This window comes from Chiloscyllium plagiosum, chromosome 4 (assembly GCF_004010195.1).
Source record: "Chiloscyllium plagiosum isolate BGI_BamShark_2017 chromosome 4, ASM401019v2, whole genome shotgun sequence".
Lineage (NCBI taxonomy): Eukaryota > Metazoa > Chordata > Chondrichthyes > Orectolobiformes > Hemiscylliidae > Chiloscyllium > Chiloscyllium plagiosum.
In genome coordinates, this window is record NC_057713.1 from 17,909,700 (window position 1) to 17,929,936 (window position 20,237).

At 41.6% G+C, this 20,237-nt stretch overlaps 1 protein-coding gene across 3 annotated transcripts in view; it reads right to left on the minus strand.

Moving 5' to 3' along the window:
- arhgap28 (Rho GTPase activating protein 28) overlaps nt 1-20,237 on the minus strand; it is a 162,701-nt gene that overhangs the window by 21,412 nt on the left and 121,052 nt on the right. For all 3 annotated transcript variants that reach the window (XM_043687786.1, XM_043687788.1, XM_043687787.1), the window contains exons 4-8: nt 13,140-13,230; nt 7,070-7,233; nt 4,895-5,060; nt 3,369-3,460; nt 607-684 (exon numbers count right to left, since the gene is read on the minus strand). In XM_043687786.1, coding sequence (XP_043543721.1) covers nt 607-684; nt 3,369-3,460; nt 4,895-5,060; nt 7,070-7,233; nt 13,140-13,230 — 591 coding nt within the window. The remainder of the gene's footprint in view (nt 1-606; nt 685-3,368; nt 3,461-4,894; nt 5,061-7,069; nt 7,234-13,139; nt 13,231-20,237) is intronic.

Genomic DNA, 20,237 nt, shown 5'->3' on the forward strand with positions numbered 1-20,237 from the left:
TGGGTGGGGAGCAGAGGTGGCGGGGGAGGGGGGGATCAAAGCAGGAATAGGTAATGGGGCTTGGCTGAATTCTCTGGCCACAATTAGTCTCTTGAAACACAAGCCCCTACTTGATTGACAGCTGTGGCTGCAATTCCAGCAAGGTTTGTTTACACCAGGTACAACAGCTCCAAGTGTGTTGCAGTTTGAGCTTTAGAAAATTTTAATTATATGTACTATTGACACTCTTATTGATCTGCAGTAAGAACATTTTTTAAATACTAGTGAAAACCTATCACTGAATGACTTCTTTTAAATACAGAACTGTTGCTAGAGTTCACCATGTCTATGTGGTATATAGTGAGTGAATGGCTATAGGACCATGAGGGTCTACAAGAGGGGGGACATTAGGAGGACAAATAGGTATAGAAAGTGGTAGATAAGATGGCATGTATGGAATTGGCAAGTGTGTAGCTGACCTGAAAATGTTTATCTCCACTTTCTTGCCTTTTCCCCATAATCTTTCAGCAATTGGAATCCACTGGAATCAACTCTTATCCAAACAACAAGCTTTTCCTTCAGAAGGGGAGATTACCCACAAGGTGATGAATGAGAAGTGAATCCTACCTTCACTCGAGAGGCAGACCCTGGAACCCGGAGAATTCCTTCAGCATCCAAACCAGTTTGTTCCATTCTTGACAAAAGCTAGGACAAGGAATTATTACATATTTAATCAACTTTCATGATGGCAACCTAGTTAAGCCGAAGTCACAAGCCATTAAATCACCCCATCAGCCCCCAGACCCAATCCCAAGTCTGTGTGGTTATCTCCATCACCAGGTCCACTTCCTCCCTCTACCATAACATAGTCCTCACCTACTGCTAAACCTCTAATGCTTTTGTTACCTACTGACTATTTTAATGTTCTCCTAGCAGACCTCCTACCTTCAAAATTTAAGCTCACCCAGATCTCTGTTGCCTTTATGCTAACTTGCACTATGTCAGGTTGACTACTACTCACTTACAGACATTGGCAACTTATTACAGATTTTAAAAAATGCACATGTTTTTAAATCTCATCATGGTTTTACTCCTTCTCTCTCTCTCTCTCTCTCTCTCTCTCTAGGCCTACTTGGAACTTTATAAATACCTTGCTTTAGTAAACATCTCTCTTACATCCTCCAGATAAGAATTCTCAACGGGATGGAGGAAAAAAAAATCTTCATCTGTTTAACACATAGACTAAGAAAGGTCATTGCTTCTGTAAAATAAAACTCGACCCGAGTGACTCATGCGATAGGCCTTGTGCTTTCTTGTGTTAATGATCCTGAACAAGTCAAGTCCTCACAGAATATCCACATCAGTTAACTCCGCTTTTGCCAATCCCCTACTCCCCCACCTGACAGCTTTACATTTAACAAAGGGACCCACACAAAACACTAAGGACGATGACGTGCTGCAGCCCACTAAGTGCTTCTCCGCTGGGTCCAAGCCAGGGATAATGCTTTGTGACTTAATTGCTTAAAAGCTTGCATTCGCTGCTTGCACCCCAACACTCACTCTAACAGCTGAACTGTCAGCTGCCTGCACACTTACAAGGCACTCTCTTTCCAAAAGGTATCAGCAATTTTGCAGTTTATGGTTTGCACAGTTCCCTTCACAATGCACTACCTAAAGACTGGTGCCTAAACTGACTGCAGTGCTCCAACGATTGGACTGAGGCCTGGACAACTGAGGCGCCTGTACTCATCCTGACTCGCAGATTCAGACCCTCATGGGAGACGAGGTCAGCATTCCATTTTTGAGGATGCTGCAAATCTTAGGTGATATATGGGGCGGCACAGTGGTTCAGTGGTTAGCACTGCTGCCTCACAGCACCAGGGTCCCAGGTTTGATTCCAACCTCGGGTGACTGTTTATGTGGAGTTTGCACATTCTACTAGTGTCTGCATGGGTTTCCTCCCACAGTCCAAAGATGTGCAGGTCAAGTGAATTGGCCTTGCTAAAATGCCCACAGTGTTAGGTGCATTAATCAGAGGGAAATGGGTCTGGCTGGGTTATACTTTGAAATGTCGGTGTAGACTGGTTGGGCCGAAGGGCCTGTTTCCACATTGTAGGGAATCTAATCATATTGTCCCTTCTGTGCTCATTAGGTAATCCATTGGGTACATGCATTCCTTACTTTCAATGCAATGCCTGGATCAATTTAATGGTGATGTCACTAAAGACAGGAAATGGACATAGTGACCATCGGATAACTCTAAGCTAAGTGTCGCCGTGGTAGTATCCCTACCTCTGGAATGGGAGGCTTGGGTTCAAGTCCTGCTTGCTCCAGAAGTGTTTAGTAACATCTCTGAACAAGTTGATTTGAAAAATGGGTTAAAGTTTTTAAAAAACTCCAAACTAAAATAGTTTTAACCAGAATATTAACTGGGGCACATTACAGAGAGCAAATTAAAGGATAATGAAGTTTTTTTTAATGCACAGTTTTGTTGAGAGTTCACTTTAAAATGTTATGGAACAAATGGAGCTATGAAATCAAACAGAAATGACTCAAAAACAAATCAACTCAGTTTACAGCCCGGAAGAAGCATAAAATGTGTCCAAGATCACATGCTTAAACCAAAATGTGGGTCTTTCACTTCAATAAAATAAGAATCGACAACGTGAAAGTCTGCACATATTCGTTAATATCTTGTGACAGGGCACCCCCTCCTTGAACATGCCTGAATTCCACACTACATTATACGGTGATTCAATGTGAAGAACTAATACTCCGATTTCAATTCATCCAAAAGTAGTTCTTTGAAAAGGACAACATCTATCAATAAAATATAAAAAGAGACCAGTTTGGCAGGAGGTAAAGTCGGGAGGATACAATAGCAAACAATTTTCTGATCGTTCAATCTGAATCAGTGAGAGATTAAGAAAACACAGATTGGGTACTGAATGACTGCCTCATAATTCTTAAAGTTAAAGATAGTCCTGCGCACAACACCGGCCCAGCTGGGGAGGGGAAATAGCAGCTGGATCACAGCCAAGAAGATCACTCGGGAGGGGATTAAACTACTGCATTCTACAGAGTCTGTTTCATTTCAAGCACAGAGAATACCGTTAACTGTAACGTGCACCCTAAAAGGCAAGTCATCACATTTAATCCTCTCTTACAGTTTTACAGAATGCATATTATTCTTCAATGCAGATGTCAACATTTGTGATTTTCAATGGTTTGTGTGATTTATTGAAACTCTCTGCACTCAAGTCTTGCGTGTGTGCTCTATGCATAGCTGGATCCTCTCACTATCACCCTCCACAACACTGGGAATTATCCCAGCCCACGTTAATCCACCATTTAAAATCGAGCATCCCTGCTCAACGTATTGTACTTACTTTTTGAAAAATGAGAGGAATTTTTGTCCCTGGAACCTTCTTTTGATCGTTTTCAAGCAATGTTGTGAGGGGAACACCAAAGGGACCCGTTTCTGTAACAAACAAAGAGCTTATTAAAACACATATCGCCTCACTTCTCCAAAACCAGCAGCAGCAGTAACATAGGTTTCGAGGGTAATGTCATGCAGTCCCATGAAAATGCAACGGCCTCGAGTGAAAGGTCTTGGGACAGCCTTCAACCGCTCTGTGTAAACAATCCCAGACAGTCTCTAGTTCAGGAGGTTTCCATTCAGCCCAACATGTCATTGCCGGCCAACAAAGAGCTGGTTACACTAATCCTATTTTCCAGTTTTTCTAGCTCCGGAGGATATGGCAATGCAAGTGGATATCTAAATACTGCTTAAGTATTCTGTGTTCCAGACTCTCACCATGCTTTGAGTGAAAATGAATTCTCCTCAACTCTCCTCTTACTGTTTTATCTCTTATCTTAAAGCTATTCCCCACTGGTGATCGACTTCTCTCTTAATGGAAAACAGTGCCTTCCTATCCACCCTACCTCTGTCCCTCATAATCTGATCCATCTCCATCAGGGGTTCCCCTTCTCAATCGTCACTGCTCTACCACCTCTCACTCGTGGCTGTCTCATTCATTTGAGAATTGGCACTAGATAGAGATGTTAATTTATTCTTTGTGCCGCTGGTCACAAAGTAAGTAAAACCAATGAAAATAAATTTAAAGCAGATCTCAGAAGATATCATTTCCTCAAGAAGTTATGCACAGTGAGTTGTTGAGTACAGGTGAGAGGGACCTGAGGGACAACCCTTTCACACAGAGGGTAGTGCATGAATGGAACAAGCTGCCAGAGGAAGTGGTAGAGATGAGTACAATTACAACATTTAAAAACATTTGGGTAGGTGCATGGATAGAAATGGTTTAGAGGGATATGGGCCAAACACAGGCAAATGAGACTCGTTTAGTTTAGGAAACCTGGTCACATGGAGTTGGGCCGAAAGATTTGTTTCTGGGTTGTATACCTTTATACCTCTACTTGAGACTCCTGTAAATTTTTGACCATTCAAGGAGTGTGGCGATTGGGCACGGAAATGGGATTGAGCTCAACAATCAGCCATAATCACATTGAGTGGCAGAGCAGGCTCAATAGGCAATATTCCTGCTCTTGTCATTTCAACCACTCAAATAGAGTTGCAAAGGCAAAAGATATTAGAAAAGAAAACATAACTGGATGTAAAACAAGACAGTAGTGATATCAAAGCTGTTGGTCTTTTGTCATTTCTTATAGTCCCCAGTTATTTTAGTATATCCCTTTCCCAAGGCCTTTAGAGGACTCATACTACTATTTATCTGCTCCATTAGCAAATGGCACTCAACCAACCAGATTAAAAGGAATGCTAAATAAGCACAAATGGTTAAAAGCAGCACAAGCCTTGAGACTTATAATCCTGGATGTACTTTGTGCCTTCTTGCAGCATAATGAAAAGTTATGGATAGTATCGAGGAAAACTCACCCTTTGCTTTCACCTTCACAGTCCTGTTCCTCTTCAATTCTATTCCAAGTGCATCGTAGAAAGTGGTGATCTCTATCAGAGAGAGATTATGGATTTTTTTCATATCCTGAGAGGATAGATCTCCAATGCGTGTTAGCCCCAGCCTATCCTCCCGAATGGTAAATTTCTGAAATTGCAATCAGAGTCAAAATCATTAGCCAACTTCCCATGTGGAAAAACACAATTTCTTTTTTGATAAATTCACCTGTTTTACACTGGGATTGAAGTGATGAGCTAGCACATGGCATAAAATGTAGACCATTGCTACAGGCACATGTGTGCATGGAATGGTGTGCCAAATGTTCTTGACTGCCATCCCCAGACACCATGGGCTGTACCTCAGGCTAGCAATGGGCTCCGCCACACTCCAGTGTAAATTCTGGAAGTGAGCCTGCCTCTCAACCAGCTTGCCAGATTTTAATCTGTTGAGTGATAGCCCTTTTAATTAGCACGAGAAAAGATTTCCATCCAGCTCCGAGGTGTCCTGCCAGACAACATGGCGGCCACTGCCAGTACTCCAGGTACTACTGACCAGCAGAAACAGACATTCAGGTTTCAACACACCAGGTCCTCTCATTGGGCTCAAGTCTGTCCTGCTGTCCACTATATCACAGCATCAATAGAATTGATGCCCATTCAAGTCTTCATGATTCTAATGAAACCTTTCTGGTGAAATCACAGCAGGGGGCAAGGGCCACTGAACCATCAACAGGTACACCAATGGCACAGTGCACTAAAATGGGGAGGCAGCGTATTAGTAATGAACTAGTAACCTAGACGGTTGGGATAATGCTCCAAGAACATGGGTCCAAATCCCACCAAGGTAGATGGTGAAATTTGAATCAATCAAAATCTGGAATTAAAAGTTAGCCAAATGTTGTAAAAACCCATCTGGTTCACTGATGTCTTGTACAGAACAAAATTTCACATCTTTACCTGATCTGGCCTACATGGACTCCAGAACCACAGCAACGTGGTTGACTCTAAACCTTTCTCTGAAATGGCCTCACAAGCCATTCAGTTCCAGCAGTAATTAATGCTGGGTGACAGCCACATCAAGTGAAAGAACTTTTAAAAACAAATGGGCCGACCCATCAGATGTGGGCAGCCCATAGAAATGCAGCTTCTTGTTATCAATTTAAAACAAGACAGGATCAAAATCACTTCATAAAGAGGAAAAATCATTAACATATTCAGGTCTAGGCCATTCTTTATGTATAAGAAATTGTTTTTATCCTGGTTGTGTGTGTCCCAATTGGAACAGGTACAGCTGATCTTTGCATAGTAAGGTACAACACTTTCATTTTTCACTCATGCAGACTCTGACACTTCCAGTGGTGGTATTGCTAATATTTTATATCTTGGATCTATCGTATCTGGGCAGTGAAATTAGCTGTAAGCGAGCAGAGGCTTTATTAACAAGATTTTATGTGAAGTTTCATTTCTCAGCTTCAAATAGCTTCTTATGTGACAATTTTGATTGGTAAATTCTTAATCTCACAAGGAATTAAGGGATACAAGGACAGTGCGGGTAAGTGGCATTGAAATGCCCATGATTGAATGGTGAAGTGGACTCAATGGGCCGAATGGCCTTACTTCCACTCCTATGTCTTATGGTCTTCTTTTCATTTTTCTCTGTCTGCAACCAGGCTTGACCAATCAAGCACAGTGCGCATTGATCAGTTATCAGACTCGCTCACTCAAACACTGAGCAATTTAATACAGCGGCAATAGCAACTCCACTTTAGTAGCTGCAAAGTGAGTTGAGATGTCCAAGTGGTCTTGAAAAAAATTACACAAATGAAAGACTTACTTTCTTCAATAGAAAAGGCAGAAAATATCAAAATTGCTTCCTGCAAATAATATGGTGTTCCGTTAAAATATGTAGAGCTTGAGAAATGTTTCAGCAACTATCATTGCCTTAACAAAGTGCAGGAGGAAAGTACCTCCAGAGTTGTCCATTTTTGTTCAAAATCTGATTTGAGTATTTGAATGGAATATTTGAGGTCGAGGCTTGCTTTGCACTCAACCAACCCCAGCACACCCACACCATGTTTAAATCCTGAGAAACCACATAGCTAGTGATAAATTTGCTGCATTAAACACTTCAAACACACAGTCACCCTTCTCACTTACTGGTAATATTGCACTGCTGGGCCGCTTTGGAAAGGTGTTTCTACATTGTTGTTCTTTCTGAGCTGCTGTTAGAGACTCAGAGTACGGGATGTCCCAGTTCAGATCCTCCGTTATTTCTGGGCTGTTTTGCTGGGTTTCTATTTTCTCACCACTCTTATTATTCTCTGAGGGAACAATAATGTGTTGGTATTAACAATGCATAAAACTTAGTCACAAACTGTGTGAAATATTTACCTGTTTAGATTGGTAGTCTGTTCCGAATTACAAAGTATGGAACAGAATTGATTCACAGACATTATGTACCACTGCAGTTGCAAGAATTCTTTCCACTTTAATTTGGGTGGAGAACCTCTGCAGCAGTCCTTGGTATGTTCCTGTCACCCTTACAGAAGTACAGGTGACATGGTACCTCTCCTCTGCTAGGCTTTGTGGGTTCTGCATAGGCACGATGCCAGTTACGGACAGAGATGAAGAGGAATTACTTCTCTCAGGACATTGTGAATCTGTGGATTTCTTTATCACAGAGGGCTATTGAGGCTGGAGCATTAAGTATATTCAAACCTGAGACAGGCAGATTTGAAGAAAAGACAGGAGAGTGGAGATGAGGATTATCAGATCAGCCATGATCTCATTGAATAGCAGTGCAGACTAGATGGACTGAATGGGTTACCTCTTCCCTGGTAGAGGACAATTAAGAGTCATCCATATAGTTGTGGGTCTGGAGTCACATAAAGGCCTGACTAAAGGAGGACAACAGTCTTCCTTCCTCAAGGGAGTCCTCATGAACCTGATGATGGTCCAGTTGTCTTACCATCATCTTTAAAGATATTGGCTTATATTGATAGAACATTTTTAATAAGTGAACTAAATTGTTGTTACTGGATATGAGCATCTATCTCTATATCATTAGCTGAGCTTCATAGCCAGAATACTACAACAGCCTAGTATAATACATTAATTACACAGAGTCACAGCATCATAGAGATGTACAGCTTGAAAACAGACTCTTTGGTCCAACTTGTCCACACTGACCAGATATCTTAACTTTATCTAGCCCCATTTGCCAGCATTTGACCCATACCCCTCTCAACCCTTCAAATTCATATAACCATCCAGATGCCTTTCAAATATTGTAATTGTAGCTTGAGGAAAAACTGTTGAAGTGATTTAATGTTTAATGATTTGGAAATCCCCCCAATTTTATATTAGCAGTTTGCAGGTTAAATTTAAAACAGTTTCCCAAGGTCAGATTTTAATATCTTTAGTTCAGCAGGTATCAGGAAGTCCTGATTTGGTCAATTATTAATATCCTTAAAAAGACAGGTGATGTACTGGCCTGACTGGTATTTTTCATAATTCATGAAAAAGAATAATTGCTCCATTATTCAAATAGTACAATGGTCAAACTTGCCATTCTAGCCTAGGTTAGATTTTTCATCTGATCAAACAGGATGGATGTTATCAACAGGGAGAACAAGATTTTGAGACACTCTGAAAACAAGCCAGAAATAATATCACTCTCAGAGCTACTCAACTGACCTTCAGAAAGCAGCATTTGTTCTATCACAAGTGGCCAGATGATTCTTTTTATCTGATTCTGTGCAAGTTCATCCCAGAACAAAAGGTTCCATTTTAAATGTTAGACTGCTTTCCGTCCGGTACTTGAGAAGATTCTCCACTTGTGCTTCAAGGCTTAATAATGCATTCAGATAAACGGGAATAGGCTGGATTTTATAAGTAGGATAGTAGGAAAAGAAACGTTTGATGATTCATTTCTAAACAATTTTTATTTTAGCCCTAACAGTCACCTGATGAGATTGGAAACTGGCCTGAAGTCCAGACTCAATGCTATGGCTGAGTGTTTTCATTCTCCGTTTGTAGATGAGATAGTGACCAGGTGTACTGAAATCAAGCTGCCCATATCAGGGTACTTTTGTCCTTTGCTGTCTGAACAGGAAATCAGTAAAGCTCATCACCCAACCCAATAGAGCAGGCAGCGTGAGTAACAGACAGATGATCCTTTTCTCCCAGGTGGTGAACTGGTGGAAGCGTCAAAAACAAACCCATAGGAAAAGGAAGGATGGGTCATTACCTTCAAATCATGTCGGAAAACCATTCCCAGTTCCTTGAATCAATGGCTGGATTAGTTTATAGAATCATACAATGCAGGAAAAGGCCATTTGGTCCTTTCTACCTGTGCTAGTTCTTCTGAACTGCTCATCACTAGAATACAACCAGGAACAGATCTAAATATTTCACAGATCGATCCGATTAAACAAGTTGATGTTTTTAAAATCTCCAACAGTGCTATAATACTGAAGTTTGATTCTGATAGGTCAATGGTGGAACACAATTGTGAAACTTTGGCTTTATGTTGGGTTAATAATGATTGCCATAAATAATCCTACTGCAGGAGGGTTCCAACAATAGGGCATATTACACAAAGAATAACATTCTAAACAGGCTGTCAATGAATGATAACTCTTAGCTGGCTGCTACAGTGTTTGTTTAATCTTGATCATTATCATTTCTCTTGTACCACTTACATTTTGTCGGTACAGTTTGAGTGAATGGGATACGCAAATTAGAATCAGGAGTGGACCAGACATGACTTCATAACTTTAAGTCAAGACACAATTCCAAAATCAATTTTTGCGACACTTTGAAATGTTCAAAAATGGCAAAGATTAATAACGGATGCCAACTGAGATAACTATCTAATTGAAAACAAAAACCCATTAGCTCAATGTGCGTCAGTTTGTTTCATCGATAAGTAGGCAATGTTTGAAGCATGCTGTATTACATTTATTTCTCCAAATGAGATACCGATGTTATTTTCTTTCTGTAATTCATCCTGACCTACCATTTTGCTCCCTTGCAAGTGGCAACATATGCTGGGAATCAGTTTGATGATTACAAATAGCCCAATAGATTCTCACTCGTCATTTATTATTTATAAGTCAAGAGTGTATCAGCTGGAATTCTTAACATAAGGCACATCATCATTAAGCACAGCTAATGAATGCATATCACTAGATAACATAGATTACATAATAATGCAGTCATTATTTTGTTAGACTTTAAATGTGACAGACCTGGATTTGTGTCTCAGTCCAGGTGACACCTGCATTCTGTGGACTTTCAGGAGCTTTTCTGAAACCTGGGCTTACAAGCACACTCCTCATACCCCTTCTCAGTCAGTCTCAATGCTCAATCTCACTCCCCACAGCCCATCACTACCTAGGTGTTATTTTATACCACCACATACTCACCACAATTATCGTCTGCCCATTCCATACCATTTCCCATCCACTGCCCATCATATACACGTTCTTAATACCAACTCATGCAACCTCTACCACATCTATTTATACCCCTTATGCCCCTCAAATGTCACCTAATAGTTCCCTAATACTTTCAGGTATCCAATATAGCCACTTACCCAAAATTACGATAGCAAGATGTCTTTGCAATGAGCACTAAAAATAAGAAACTTCTAACAATCAAACATTCTAACACATTTCACACAGAAAAACATTCGTAAAAGCCATTCAAAAATGTAAACTGCCTAAACCATCAATCTATTGAAAAAAAAACAAACATTTATCTATGCATCACGTTAAAGACAGGTTTAATAACATCCTAAAGTTGATAATGAAACTGTGACCCACGCCTGGAGATAGAGGTTTTGAGCAAACGCTTACAACACCTTGCCAGCAGTTTTACAGATGAGTGTCCCCAAACCCCCGGGTATCCATCCTACCACCTCCCCCAATTCTATGTCCCCTCCAACACCCAGCAACAGGCAGTACCCTGGTTGTGAACAGCTTCTATTCTTCAGTCGTTTGGCAAGTCGATTTGTATGCAAGTTAGAACACAATCCCAAACAATACAAAGCAGCCATTTGTATGCAATGGGAACGTTCATATGTCCGATCTTTATAATCATATCCCTGTATGGGATCACGTTCCTCAGTAAGTCGGACATTTGTAAATTGGGCACCCCAGTAATTTTAAAGGGCGATGCAAGGCCTGGGGCAGGCCACCTGCCCTCATCCTAATTGAGGCCATCAAGTGGCCATGATCAATCAATCAATAAAAGGCTTCTTCCTTCCTCGCCTGAGTTTTGAAGTTGACAGCTGGGGTTTGGGGGTGGGGAAGAGTGCGAATTGGGAATTCCTGGCAGGTGATCACCCCAGGCCTCAAATGAGAAGGAAAGCATCTTCTTCTAGCAAGGTTAGTCTTTTCCAAAGATCTCCCCAGGACTTCTCTATCAAGAACACTCCCTCTTCCCACTGATTTCCCACTTCTTCCTCCTGTAATTACCTGGACCTTGACTCTTGGACTTAGAATCTAGAAACTACAGGAAGTCCTAATCCTGGCCACTAGTGCTGCTGGGGCTATACAGCTGTCAGCCAATGTGACTGGCCATCAGCTCTTAGGCAGACCCTTAGCACCAGGCAAGGTGCATAAATCCCTTCTTCATCAAGCCTTAAACAATCAGATGACTAGCAGTTGCCACGATCAGAAATGAAGCATTACTTGTCAACTCTTTCAGTGGGAGACGTATAAATCCTACCCATCTAAAATGTTCTCCCTTTAAATCATATCTAAGCATTCATTATAGCTTCACCTATTACACTCTGGGGTAATGAAACAAAAGGAAATTGGAAATAAAATGGCCTTTAAAGCTGCTAACGGTGTCCATTTCCATTTTAAAGAAGATTGTCAATGGAATCGTTCAGGTCCTGAGTTTTTTTTCAAAACTTTGAATGTCACAGCAATATTTTTCAAAGTTAATGGTCTCCCGATGCTTTTTCTGTGATTTATTGATGACATGTATTTTCCCAGCATACTTTCCTGTAGTCTTGAATCCTATATATATCTCCTTCTCCAATGTGAAATAAACTCGAATACTTCTCAATGCACAAACAGTACTGCTCAACTAAAAGGTCAACTTGCTCCTTTAGGACAGACCCTTATGATGAATCATTGCAGTTAAAATGTGTCCACACTATAATACTTCGTTTAATGATAACATTTCAGCCACAGAGACATTTTGACTTGTCAGAATGTTCCCAATTCCTCCAAAGACTACTCAAAGTCCACAGGATGTTTTATTTTGTTGGGTATACAAAACCTGCATTAGCACTATAAAGTAGTGGTAGTGTGGGGCTGGGTGACGTGTAGGAGAGTTAATCGGAAGGAAAGATTGTGCAGGTTCACAGTGGGGAGTCCGATCACAGAATAAATGCATTAGAGATCATGGCCACAATACATTCTTGATATAACAGTGTTCTTTAAAAGGACTGAAGGGGTTATATTTTCCAAAGAAGATTGAACACCTAATACAGCAATACTCTGTGCTTTTCTGACATTGCTGGGAACACTTTTCAAATAATATCAGGAAACCTATTCCATAATTTCATTTGTGAAAAGATCACATGTTAAATAACCAAACTTTGAATAATGTTTAACAAATGGTGCATGCATGCAAGGTGCATACATTCTGGGAAATACAGAGTAGGAAGTTACATCCGGGGATAAGATTATCAGACTAAAGAGTGACAATAGCAAATTTGTTTCCTCATTTGTTATTCAAACTGCGAAGATGTTAATTTGACTTTCATTCACAGTGCACTGATGCCAAATAACTTACAATTCAGCTTTGCTTATCAAAGTCTTTACTTATGTGTGTGTTGGATAAATGATGCTTTTCATCTGATGCTTTGTTAATCATATTGGCCTAGTTGTTTTAGAGTCTTTCTTTCTCTAACAATGATCTTTCCTTTACAGAAGCTGCAGTCAGCATCAAGGGCACGTTGTTTTGCACGTTCTCATTCACGTGACCAAATCTTCAACTACAGATTCATATCTACTCAGTTTTACGGACTGAATAGTTAAACCCAAACCTCTGTTCACCCATATCAATGGGAGCTTAGTTTTACAATCCTCAGACCAGGGCTGCTGAGGCAGTCTTTAGTAGCTTTTAACCTCCCCTCCCAAGCCCACTCCCCTGCCAACACCCACCGTCTTACCCTATTATAGCTTCCAACCTGAGCAGCATTTACCTTTTGACTGATCCCACAAAGTTGTTTCCTCAGACTGCTGTACCCCATTAGGTGTAGGTGATGGCTCTGGGGTCATAAACTCAATTCTGGCCTGTGAACAGAAAGACGATTAATCAAAAACCAAAAAAAAAAGCAAACTTTGAGTCAATTAGCCGGAATACCCGCCTGAGCCATGCCCATCTATCAGGCAAATAATTGACCTGATAAGTCTTCAATATGTTAGCAGGAAGGCCCAGGTCCATTACAAGCTGGAGGAGGACTACTGTCCTCACAGTGCTGGGTAAAACAGCAAATATGCAGGACACACAACTGTAACAACTATTAGGCCCTTGGCTTTTTCAAATTGAGGAGGTGTTTGAGGAGCCTTCTCTGCAATAAGCGAAAAACCAGCCAGCAACAGTATGCAGCCAGTCAGAGAGAACAAGCTGCTCCAAACTCTGCATTCAAATCACACAGACCGCTGTAAACCGCAGGGCGATAATACTGAAACCCAAGGTCCAATACCAAGTACCACTGACTCACTCCACCCAGGTACATGGCTCCTTCCTCATTTACACAGCATACTGTGTTTTGGGCCAATTATTCTACTTCATGCAAATATTTATTCCTTTTTTTAACTGATTGCACAATAACATAACAGCATCTGTAATGCAGTAGTTGCTTCTGGAGGCTGGATTCACACCAGTCGCAGTACCTGGGTTGCTATTTGAATCAGTCCACTTTCACATTCAACAGCACTTGGATGAAGCACTAAAGGTGACAAGAATACAGAATATACTCTGGTTGGAGAGTTTCAATGTCCATCATCAAAAGTGCCTCAGCAATACCACTACTCACTGGGGTGACCCAGTCCTCAAGGATTGTGCTGCTTGACTGGGTTTGTGGCAGGGATGTGAGAGACAACCAACAAGTGGGGGAAAAAAAAACCCATACTTGATCTCATCCTCACAAGTCTGTCACAGATAATACTGTGATATCCACTTTATTGGTAGGCGTTACCTTTGCACAGTTCTTGGAAAGTCCCATTGAAGATCCCCTCCATTGTGTCACTGTCATTATGCACAACGTGAGAGGTTCAGAACAGCTCAGAACTGAGATAGCATGAGGTGCAGCATCTACAGAATTGTGAACAACTCATTCTGCCCTCTTACGGACCAGGAAGGTCCCAACTCCACCACCACCATCAAGCCAAGGAATTAACCCTGGTTTGTGGAAAAGTGCAGGAGGACCTGCCAAGAGCAGCACCAACCATATCAAGAAAAACCGTGAAGCTATCAAACAGGACCACTCATATGCTCAATAGTGGAAGCAGCATGTGGCAGATGAGGCTATGCAATCCCACAACCAACGGATCAGATCTAAAGCTCTGCACTCCTGCTACATCCAGTCCTAAACGGTTCCAGTCCTGCTACATCCAGTCCTAAAGAATTCACTGGAAAAGTGGTGCCACAAATGGCACCATTCTTAATGATGGGGGAGCCCAGCACAGCCATGCAAAAGGCAAGGTTAGAAGTTTTACGACAATCTTCAGCCAGAAGTCCTGAGTGGATGATCCATCTTGGCCTCCTCCAGAGGCCCCCAGGATCACAGATGGTACACTTTCCACTCGCTTCCTTCAATATCCTTGGAGGTACTTCATCTGGTCCTAGGTCCTTATCAAGTTTAAAACTGATAGCATACCCATTACAAGTAGCCAAGCAAGGACACTGTAGTATGTAATGAGGTGAGTGTGGCACTGGGAGCTGTTAATGTTGGATCAGAAACTGAAGGGATTCATGAATTGTGTTCACTCATTTACCACCATGTCAAATTAAAAATAGAAATTGCTGGAAAAGCTCAGCAGGTCTGGCCACATATGTGGACAGAAATCAGTTAATGTTTTGGATCAAGTGACCCTTCCTCTGTGATCCCTTGACCCAAAACATTAACTCTGATTTCTCTCCACAGGTGCTGCCAGACTGGCTGAGTTTTTCCAGCAATTTCTATTTTTGTCTCAAATTTACAGCATCTGCAGTTCTTTTGGCCTTTATGTCAAATCAAAAAAAATCTTTCGTGTTGAGCCTCAGTTTATGAAATTGCAATTAGAATCAAGGCCAGAGAGTGTAGTTTGGGTGGAGTGGTCAAAGCTCAGTGCAGACATGACCTTACTCAGTAGCACAGCAAGGCAAGGGTGCTGATAACCTACTCATACTACCAGTTGAAAGAAAAGGTAGACTTACGGAACAAACAAAAAGAGAAACCAAATCAGAAAAGAAAGTTATTAACAAAACACACAATTAAAACGAAAACTGAAAAAGAAAAAAACAAATAATATATTGCCTTCAAAATGTAGCAAAAAGGCTCCAATTAAAGCTTTAAGCCATTAGCTAATCTCGTCAATTACCAAGAAAAAAAACATTTAAGTGCAGATCGAAAAGACAACCCATTTTATGGGCAAGAAGCAATATGTATTCTGTTAAATATTACTTACAATGCTTGGCTCCTGGTCAGGATATAGGTGGATGCTCACCACAGGTTCAACTTCACAGTCGCACACCAAGAAGGACCCATCATGTCCAAAGTATCTGCCAGGCATCTTGGAAGTGCAGTTCCAATGCTATGCCACACAATCCACCAGCAAACTAATCCCTGTAATCTAACTAGCCAGCTTATGAAGTTCTATTGTTTCTTTCTATTTTAGTCAAATCAAATTCCATGTACATGGATTTGCATATTAATGGAAATATGGAACCATTCTTCGATCTCAATCAATTTTGTGCTGGGAACTCCGGAGAAAGGTTGTAGTGTGCAATGGCCCCTTGAGAGAAATTTTTTCCAAGACAACGCTTACCTTTCTCGTGTGAGACAGGATCTCAAACTTGAAGTGAAGCTCTTCGCAACTGGAATCTAGAAATTAGGTGGAACATCTAAAAATGCATGTGGTTGTGTGCAGATTGTAATCAGTCAGCCTACTCACAAGCTAGGAAAATAGATGCAAAGATCCTAGCAACCATAAACAACAACACCAATGACTAGTGGTTAGTCCAGTGTAGTTAGCTATTGAGGTATCTATTTTGTAGCAACAAAGTTCAAGACCTGTAATATTTTAGCACCTAACAAAGAGCCACATACTGTAGTACCACAATTTCCAACAGTTTTATTTTCCCTGGACATTATTGTGCGACACACGTCTTGATTGATACATATATTATTTGTTCCTTCATTGACTTACTTGACAATCCAAGAGATCGCAGGTCAGCTTATAATACTGAGGCTAATCATCTGACAAACACACTTGTGCGCTAAGCTTCCTGCTGGTTACTTTACCTCTGCTTTCCCAGGGCTCCAAGTTGATGCATTACGTCGCATCATAATATTTTACTTCCCAGAATCAGGAAAAGTGAGAGGTATCATTACAATATAGGCACATCTGACTCATTACAGCTCTTTAGGTGTACGGGAAACACAACTGATATGATCTCGGCCTTTCAACTGAAGAGGTTGCCTTGGCACCCATTAGCATCTACCAGGGAGAGGGAGAGGATGAGGAAGAGAATCTGTCCTATTCATATACCCATCCAGATGCCTTTTAAATGTTGCAATTTTACCAGCCTCCACCACATCCTGTGGCAGCTCATTCCATACATGTACCACCCTCTGTGAAAAAGTTGTCCCTTAGGTCCCTTTTATATTTTTCTCTTCTCACCCTAAACCCATGCCCTCTAGTTATGGACTCCCTGACCCCAGGGAAAAAGACTTTGTCAATTATAGTATCCATGCTCCTCATGATTTTATAAACCTCTATAAGGTTACCCCCTCAGCCTCTGATGCTCCAGGAAAAACAAGCCCCAGCCTATTCAGCTTCTCCCTGTAGCTCAAATCCTCCAACCCTGGCAACATCCTTGTAAATCTTTTCTGAACCGTTTCAAGTTTCACAACATCCTCCCTATAGGAAGGAGACCAGAATTGCACGTAATATTCCAACAGCGGCCTAACCAATGTCCTGTACAGCCACAACATGACCTCCCAACTCCTGTACTCAGTACTCTGACCCATAAAGAGAAACATATCAAATGCTTTCTTCACTATCCTCTCTACCTGCGACTCTACTTTGAAAGTACTATGAACCTGCACTCCATACTGGAACATAGACACTGCAAGGGAATCTCATCACACTGTTTCACACTGTTCAACTGATTTGGATGAGTGGCAAATTTTAAAAAAGGTCTATTTCAATGAAACAGAGGGTCAAGCACAGTGGCTCAGTGGTAGGGACAGCACAGTGGCTCAGTGGTTAGCACTGCTGCCTCACAGCGCTAGGGACCTGGGTTCAATTCCAGACTTGGGTGACTGTGTGGAGTTTGCACGTTCTCCCTGTGTCTGCATCAGCTTCCTCCCACAATCCAAGAATGTGCAGGTTAGAGGAATTGGACATGCTAAATTGCCTATAGTGTTCAGGGACATGTAGGTTAAGTGCATTAGTCAGGGGTAAATGTAGAGTAATATAGCAGGGGAATGGGTCAGGGTTGGATACTATTCGGAGGGTCCGTATGGACTTGTTGGGCCAAATGGCCTGTTTCCACACTGTAGGGATTCTATGATATTTACCAAAAAGATATAAAAAGAAAACATTTGGAATTACAGACATCAATCAGCCTCTGAAAAAGAAAGGCTGTTGTCGCTTTTGTGACTTCAATGCGTGCTCTCACCTGAAACATCAATCCAGCAGCTTTCATGTATTCCCAGCACTTCCTGTTTTTGTGTCCAATTTCTATCACTTATTGGCTTTGTTTAAAAAAAAAACTCCCTTGCCTACTTTTGCAGCTTTTCGTTCAAATCCCATATTTCCTTTCTAAAACCGTTAAGTCAAAATGGTTTTAAAGATTAAAGTAAGCAAGACAACTGACTCGTCATCCTTTCAGATCATTGCTTCACAAAGCTGCACTAATTGTATTAGACATTGTTAATCTCTTTCTGTGGGTGTTTCCCATGTTGCTCATGCTGATCTTTATAGCACCAGAAACAAAGGATTAAGTTGTGGTATCTTGGGAAGCATTGGCTTCTCGAATAAGTAATCAAATTAACCATTAACTACATATGTTACAATCATTACTATCAGAGAGGAAAAAGACTATTTTCTTATTCAGCGTTAGAATAACAAAAATCAGATGCATCTTTATTAAGAATCATAGAATGGTTACAGGGCTATAGGAAGCCATACCGTCATTATGTTTTACCAGTTCCATTCGAGACCAGTTGCTCTCTGCCATTTCCAAATAGCACTGCAGGTGCACCTTAACCTCAAAAGCTGCATCAATTCAAGAGGGCAACTCACCACCAGAGCACCTAGCAATGAACAATAAATGCTGGCCTAGCAGAGATATAGCACGCATTTAACCCCAGGTGACTCTCTTCCTTTCCACACACCTCTGTAAATGGTTTCTCTGCTCAGGTGCTCATCCAATTTCCCTTTTAAAAACCTTGATTATAGATAAGATCTAGGACAGGCGTAGGCCATTCAGCCCCTCAAGCCTGCTCTGCCATTCAATACGATCATGGCTGATCTCATCTCAGCTTTAGCTCCACTCTCCTGCCTGCTCCTCATAACTCTTCAAACGACATCCATTAAAAATCTGCTTATCTCTTAAAATTTACTCAACATCCCAGTGTCCGCCGTATTCTAGGGGAGTGAATTCACGAGCCTTTGAGAGTAGTAATTTCTCCTCAGCTCTGTTTTTATTCTGTTGCCCCTTATCCTAAAACTATGACCTCTCGTTCTACATTGTCCCACGAGGGAACATTCCCTTGATGTCTACCTTGTCAATACCCTTTAGCATCTTAGATACCTCAATTAGACGTCCTCTCTTGAAACTTCCTTCACCTTATTGTCAGGCAGCATACTACAGATCCTAACCACTCATTGTGTATGTTCCCAGCGTCGATTCTTTAACCAACCACCTTAAAAACTGGCAACCTCTCGTTCTCAGATTTTCCACCAATGGGAATAGTTTCTCTTCAGCCACCGAGACCCCTCCTGGCTATGAACTGATCTGACAATGTTCCTCTCACCATTCTCTTCCCTAAGGAGAACAATCACAATTTTGCCATTGTATCCATATATCTGGTGTTCCTAATTCCTGGAATCGTTCCCATAAATGTTTTCTGCAAACTCAATAAAGTTTTATATCCCTTGAATAGTTGGCTGCAGAGACTCACATACAATATTGGTATTGTTACTGGAATGTTAGAAAAGTCCATCATAACTTATATTTCCTGTCTTCATTTATAAACCGTCCCCCACCCCCCACCTCCCACCTCTCCCCAGGCTTCCATAGGTGGCATTAAACGCTTCATCAACCAGAATCTGACTGGACTTGCCATATGAACACTGTGTCTACAAATGCAGGTCAGGGGCTTGACATTCTGCATTAAGTAACTCATCTCCTGCCTCCACAGAGTCTGCCCACCATCTATAAGTCACAGCTCAGCAGTGTGATGGAATACCTACCACTTGCCTGGATGGGTACAGCTCCAACAACACTCAAGAAGTTTGAGAGCATCTAGGACAAAGCAGCTTGACTGGGACAACATCCACCACCGATGCTCAGTAGCAGCAGTGTGCATTATCTACAGGATGCACTGCAACACCTCACCAAGGCTCCTCTGACAACACCTTTCAAAGCTGCAACCTCCCACAACTAAGAAGGAGGAGGCCTGCAGATCCATGTGGACACCACCAGCTGTAAGTGTCCATCCCGACTTGGAACCATATCAGCATTCCTTTGCTAGGTCAAAATCTCGGAACTCCCCTCCAGCTCTCTACGTGCAGCAATTCAAGATGGTGACACATTAACCCCTTTCTCCAGGACAATGAGGGGGTGGGAAATAAAGCTGGAAATGTGTTGCTGGAAAAGCGGAGCAGGTCAGACAGCATCCAGGGAACAGGAGAATCGACGTTTCGGGCAAAAGCCCTTCATCAGGAATAAAGGCAGTGAGCCTGAAGCGTGGAGAGATAAGCTAGAGGAGGATGGGGGTGGGGAGAAAGTAGCATAGAGTACAATGGGTGAGCTCCTCCCCCACTCACCCATTGTACTCTATGCTACTTTCTCCCCACCCCCA